The sequence below is a fragment of the Haplochromis burtoni genome, unplaced genomic scaffold (genome assembly GCF_018398535.1).
Source record: "Haplochromis burtoni strain Fernald_Lab_line unplaced genomic scaffold, NCSU_Asbu1 Contig_3264, whole genome shotgun sequence".
NCBI classification, from domain to species: Eukaryota; Metazoa; Chordata; class Actinopteri; order Cichliformes; family Cichlidae; genus Haplochromis; species Haplochromis burtoni.
This window is the reverse complement of record NW_024585625.1, coordinates 1,220-7,553: the sequence shown is the minus strand read 5'-3', so window position 1 is coordinate 7,553 and position 6,334 is coordinate 1,220. Positions and strand designations below refer to the sequence as shown.

Sequence of the window (6,334 nt, the reverse complement as noted above, 5' to 3'; positions counted from 1 at the left end):
TGCTGCCCACCACAGAGAATTATCAAGATAATAATTTTATGTAAATTGTTATAATATTTTGATATCCTGTCAAATGTTGATGAAAAACTGAAGTAATTTTGCAAGTCTGAATATTACATCAGTAGTTCTAACTTTTATGCTCTAAGTTAATTATTATTTTATTTTATGAGCCTGACATCAGTGTACTGAAATCTGTAAAGCGCATAGTACAAGTACATGGACTACAGTTAGTATTCCTGCTGACAAGCATCTTGTTTTTTCACTCTAAAAACAAGATGTTTGTGATAAAGCAGAGCTCATGTTTATGTGTCCTAATGTGGCCATCAGGATTAACTGATGCCTCAACTGTGCTGTCATCTGTCTCGATCTATTGAAGGAGAGGTCAGAGGTCAAATGTGACATGCTGTTTTACACCATTACATATGGTGCTTTCTATGTGTTGATAGTACACACAATGTTTGTAAGAATTATACACTCTTAAGTCATGAGGATTTTTTTCAGTTCTACACTCCAACAAGGTTTTATCAGAATTCATTCAAAACCTTTCAAGCTATCATGTTTACAGACAGAACGGGACACATGCAGAGGTTTCCAGAGGTACTCGTGTTTATCTTCAATACACAGTAACTGAGACACCACCATGTTATTATTAATGAATCTCTAATAATCTATGACTGTAGTTTAAACTATTCAAAACTTTATTTTAATCAAATTCAAAGTTTTTCTTGTACCATTACAACATTTTTAAAATAAAAGTTGGATAATTTTCTGTTCAATCAGCTGAATCACTGGTCCTCAGGTTACTAAAGGAGGGCAATTCCCAAAGTCCTGTGTGGAGGTGAGTAATATATGACAACTGAGATATGAAGATATAGAAAAAAATACTGTATGTTTTTTAAATGCTCACAGGCAGCAGCATTAATAACTGTAAGTAGATGAAGCATCCTTTTCCAGAGAGCTAGTCTCACCAATGTCAGACTACTTAAACTGAAATTTGAATCTAATGAAAGAAAATGTAAGCACAAAAGTAGCCTAGGTAGTATCTACTCCCTCTTCACCCACGACTGCAGACCTGCTGATGGTTCCAACACCATCATTAAGTTTGCAGATGACACCACGGTGATTGGCCTCATCAGTGACAACGATGAGGCCGCCTACAGGGAGGAGGTGGATCGTCTGGCTGAGTGGTGCGACACAAACAACCTGCTGCTTAACACCGAGAAGACCAAGGAGCTCATCGTGGACTACAGGAGGAATGCTGACCCACATCCACCCATCCACATTAAGGGGACGGCTGTGGAGCGTGTGAGCAGCTTCAAGTTCCTGGGAGTCCACATCTCCGAGGATCTCACCTGGACGACCAACTGCTCCAAGCTGGTCAAGAAGGCTCACCAGCGCCTCTTCTTCTTGAGGACTCTGAGGAAGAACCACCTGTCCTCAGACATCCTGGTGAACTTCTATCGCTGCACCATCGAGAGCATCCTGACCAACTGTATAACAGTCTGGTACGGGAACTGCTCTGCCTCGGACCGGAAGGCGTTGCAGAGGGTCGTGAAAACTGCCCAGCGCATCGCCGGAGCACCACTTCCTGCCATAAAAGACATCTACAGGAAGCGGTGTCTGAAAAGGGCTGGGAAAATCATCAAAGACCCCAGTCACCCATCACATGGACTCTTCACCCTCCTGCCCTCTGGGAGGCGCTACAGGAGCCTCCGGACTAAGACCACCAGGTACCGGAACAGCTTCTTCCCCACAGCTGTCAGACTCCTGAACTCTGCCTCCTGACATCTGACCCACGTTAAACTCATGGACTGAACATACACACACCCACAATGGACAACTGTACCCTCAAACACACAATAATAACATGGACTGAACCACCACTCACAACCACTAGCACTTTATATAGCCTCTGTAGAATTTCAATATCTCACTTATCTTAACTGCACTACTGTATAGCTCTGTGTAAATAATCATTCTGTACATACGATAATTTTTAACCCTACAACTTTTACAACTTGCATAGTTCCCATTTCTGTATAGCTGTATATCTCAGATTTCTGTAAAGTTATTTATTTCATATTCTGTATAGTTTTTCATATTTATATCCTGTTCATAGCCTGTACATACTTATAGTTATAGAATATTCACAACATACTTCATACCGTGCTTATAACATACCTATACCATTTCTGTAATATACTCACATATCTATATTATTGCTAATATATTATTGTAATATATCTATATCACTAAAGCACTTCTGGATGGATGCAAACTGCATTTCGTTGCCCTGTACCTGTGCATGTGCAATGACAATAAAGTTGAATTCTATTCTATTCTATTCTATTTTCCCTGGAATTTTCAAGTCAAAGTATAAAATAAATTTTAAAACTTGAGTTTGACAATAACTAAATGACCTTACTCTTGTAAAATGTTAGGAGTTGCACAATATTGTCATATATTAATATTAAAAAATATAAACGTAAAAAATATTTTATGCCTTGGTCAGTCTATGCTTAAAGTGTATGCTTAAAGTCCTGCTTTTCCATCATGTAACTGCATCACTAATTTCCATCCACTGTTTGCTCCTCCTGTTATATAGAGGATAACTAGCGAGTGCAGCTAGTGACTGCTCATGTCCCATGTGTCTCGTTCTACTCAAAGGTGTGTTTTTACCCTCTTCTACCAGTTTGTTGTTTTCACTTTTTTCCAAACAGTTTTCCTGCATGTTTTCGTCCTGTGTTCACTGGAAGCTGCTGAAGTAGCTCCATTTTTAGTTGCACACTGCTCTTACATTCAGACATGCATGGTTTTGACTCCTTGTCATAAACACTAGGATACAAACACATATTCTTGCTATAGCGACACACGGTGTATAGTGTAATACCGATATTATTGCAGATGATATGATGTGGCACAGCCCTAGTGCGAAGTATATGAGAGATTCCATTAAGAAATTGATGATCAATAACTGAAAATAAAATAAACTTAGAGTGATTTTGTTATAAATTATGACCTACGTTTTCCAAGCAGTGCACTTCACACCGTCTTTGGAAAAGAAGCCTGGCTGACAGTCTTCACACACTGTGTCACTTCTGCTGGTTCCTGAAAGAAACACATTCATTGTTACACAAAAAAAATCCTAATTTATCAGCTCATCTAAAAAAACTTTTCTTACCAGATTCTTTTATCCTCTGACCAGCTTCACACTGTGAATGTTTCTCTGCCAAACTACATCCATTACTGTCAATCAAACGTTTGCAGTAATATCCATTTAAAACGTCACACACTGTGTCAGTTTTTGCTGTACAGTTCCGCTTGACAAAGAGACCATGACCTAAAAAAAAAATATCGGTGCAATTTGAAAACCTTTTTATTTTTTAAATTAAAATTTGACTAAGAAGTTTCCATCTGTACCTGTATCACAGGTAGTGCAGGGGAAACAGTTAGACAGACCATTGAGTTGGTTCATGAAAGTCCCCAGGTCACAGGAACGGCACCGAGTTCCTGAATATGCTGTGCAGTCTCTCTGAACAACTGTACCTGTTCAACACAGCACAACATTTATGTGAACATTAAAGCCACATTAAAGGTCAAGAACACAAACGCACAGTGAATGCACAGTGTATTAAATCTGGGGTGAATCTTTTTAGACACACATTTTAGAAAACTTTAAACACCACAATAGACTGTGTAAAATTACTAAGCAACCACCAGCTGGTACTGGCAAAATAACTGCCAGAATATAATAGTTTCCTCTGTACTCCTACTATATATTACTAAATTTTTTATATTTCAAGAACAATTGGTGTGCGCAATTATTGCAAAATACAAGCCTGTGTGGATGAGTGCTGTGGAGCAGATAATAGTATGCACCACTTACAACTTTTTCTGATAGTGGAGGAGCCTCTGCTCTGTGAACCATCTGCATATTTCACATAATTATTACAACAACAAGATAACACAGACTAGTAGCTTACCTAGTCATCTTTTGGGCATTATGAAGAACTAATTGTTGATAGATAGAGAAATGTTATATCACTGATTCAAATGTACGTGCAGATGAAAAGAATCAACTTTTTTCAGGTACTAATAGATGGGTATAAGAAATTGCCTTGTTTAGAACTGTACAATCCTTGTGTGCATCATTATTTTTCACACAGTAGCAGTTTCAAGATGTGACAATACCAAAAGAGGTCATTGGGTGTCTCTTGTATGTATTACTGTAGGGTCTACCTTACAGTATAAACTGCCTTGAGGCGACTGTAGTTGTGATTTGGCGCTATATAAATAACATGTGAATTGAACTGTGAATATGGGGATCAAGTTGTTTTTAAACCTCTACAGCTCTGGTACATTTGAAATGGTTATAGTGTGCCACAAAGCCTTGCATTACTTCACCCTGTGCCAGCAGTGCTGTAGAGGCACATGCTCAACACATCTGATCATATGAAATGACGTTTCAGTATGTGTAAGATGAACTGAGTCGAGGTGGACGGAAGGTATGAAAAAAAGGTTTATCTCATCTGAACGTGCAACTTGTTTGTGTGCTGCCCCCTCAGACAAACAGTTACAATTTATTTACAATACTTGTGATGTTTCCTGAAAGCTATTATCTGAACTGTGTCAATTCTAACTATTAATGAAGGTTAGTTGACAGTTTCAGGGGAAAAAATGATTTAAAAAAAAGAGTCAGCAGATTTTCTGGTTTATTAACTTAAAGAATTGTGAGATAAAAGAAGCAGCTGTAACATCAAATAAGATAGACGGCTCTTTATTTACTCTTTGTTCTCACAGTGGGAACTCACATAATGTGGGCGGGTTTACTTCTAGAAATGTTTTCTTATCGTACCTTCTTGGCACATCGGGCAGCACTGCCCATCCCTTGTTGCATACTCCTTTGTGTGACAAGACACCGCAGAAACCACGGAGGCAGCGCGACATGCTGCAGGCAAGCACAGGATTAGGACGCAGTGATAAGCATCCTCCACACAGGCTACAAGCTAAGCTAAGGTTAGCTTTACATAAAAGACGTGCTGCAAACATGGAGCTGCTGTTTGACTTACCAAATACGAGGAACACAGAAACCATGATATCACAGGCTAACATTCTGCCTTATATAGCGGGTGAAGCAATTATTTTTTAAATAACAGTAACCCTTTAAAATTCTGTAGTGAAAGTTAGCTTAAACGTTGCTCTTCGTTTAGTGTGGGCGTTCATGCTGAAAAGCTATCAGTGTTCTGAATGGTTAACTCTGGGATTGTGAAGCTGCTCCGACGTTTGCGAGGTTTCAAATTAAAATTCCGAGAGGAAAAAAAACTGGAATCCGACTTTACGCGCTTTCACGTCTTTTCACGTCACTAAGGGGTCTGAAAACTCGCTAAATATAGCGACAAAGTCGCTAAATTGGCAACACTGGGTGGGGGCACAGTGCCCCAGTTTAGAAGAAAACAGTTCAGACAGAGGTAGTATAGTCCGGAAATACGGAGCCCCGCAACAGACATTGGAGAAAAAAATAATAAAGATGAACTTTTGAAATTACTCACAAGGGAATATGTATGGCTCCCATATTTTAAGAAATGTATTTATTTATGCAAAAAGTGAATTAAAACTAGTAATAGGTGGTTAGTTTGTGATATTTCTCTGACTTAAACCTGCTGCTCTTGTGTTTAAGTTTGTGTCCCAGTGGTAGGTGACTTTGCATACACCTGGGTAGTAATTTATAGTCAATACCCTGTGCTGTGTATGTTTTTTGAGTAAAAATTTCAAGGAAATACATCACTTTGTCTTGAATTTTGATTAGTGTAAATGTACGATTGCATTTACTTTGGTAAAATAACAAAATATGACAAATATGACAAAATATCATAATTGAAACCTGGACCAGAAACAAAAGTGCCAAAGTAGTACATTTCTATTCATCCTAAGACCAGTCTGGTACTTTGGTCCACCTCTCTCTGTACTACTACTACAGTATCAAAGGAAGACGTCAGTGAGAGGAAGAGGCTGCGATATACCGAGCTGAAGGCAGAACAGGAAATCTGGAGAGCAGCAGTTTGCCCAGTGGATGGTGACTGCTGGGTTTCATCACTACAACCACAGACACACTTCCTAAACACCCTCAGGGAAATTTGAGGGACTGCTGAGCACTGCAGTCTATGGCTAGATGAGGAGAAAAAAAACCCATCTGGGCCCTGAGATGTTACGGTAAACACCCAGATCTGAACAGCCTGAGGTAGGCGTCTCTCAGCAGAGTGTGTATTGTGAGTAAAATACACTCTCTACTGAGGGTGTACTTATGTTGAAGGACACAACTGAGGAGGGGAACAAC

The 6,334-nt window shown here is 39.2% G+C and overlaps 1 protein-coding gene across 1 annotated transcript; it reads right to left on the bottom strand.

Moving 5' to 3' along the window:
- Positions 1-2,335: 2,335 nt before the first annotated feature.
- On the bottom strand, positions 2,336-5,429 carry LOC102294084 (tumor necrosis factor receptor superfamily member 14). The gene is made up of 5 exons (XM_005953205.3): positions 5,070-5,429; positions 4,856-4,948; positions 3,421-3,546; positions 3,182-3,340; positions 2,336-3,108 (listed from the first exon to the last, which is right to left on the bottom strand). Exons 1-5 carry the CDS (start codon positions 5,110-5,112, stop codon positions 3,020-3,022), a joined length of 510 nt encoding a protein of 169 aa, XP_005953267.1. The 5' UTR covers positions 5,113-5,429; the 3' UTR covers positions 2,336-3,019.
- Between the last annotated feature and the right edge of the window lie 905 nt (positions 5,430-6,334).

Excerpts from the sequence above, each read along its gene's own strand:
- LOC102294084 (XM_005953205.3), bottom strand. The coding sequence starts at position 5,112 with ATGTTAGCCTGTGATATCATGGTTTCTGTGTTCCTCGTATTTG. Across the intron at positions 3,341-3,420 it reads CTGCACTACCTGTGATACAG|GTCATGGTCTCTTTGTCAAG; the intron begins GTACAGATGGAA and ends TTTTTTTTTTAG. Across the intron at positions 3,109-3,181 it reads TCAGAGGATAAAAGAATCTG|GAACCAGCAGAAGTGACACA; the intron begins GTAAGAAAAGTT and ends TGTTTCTTTCAG.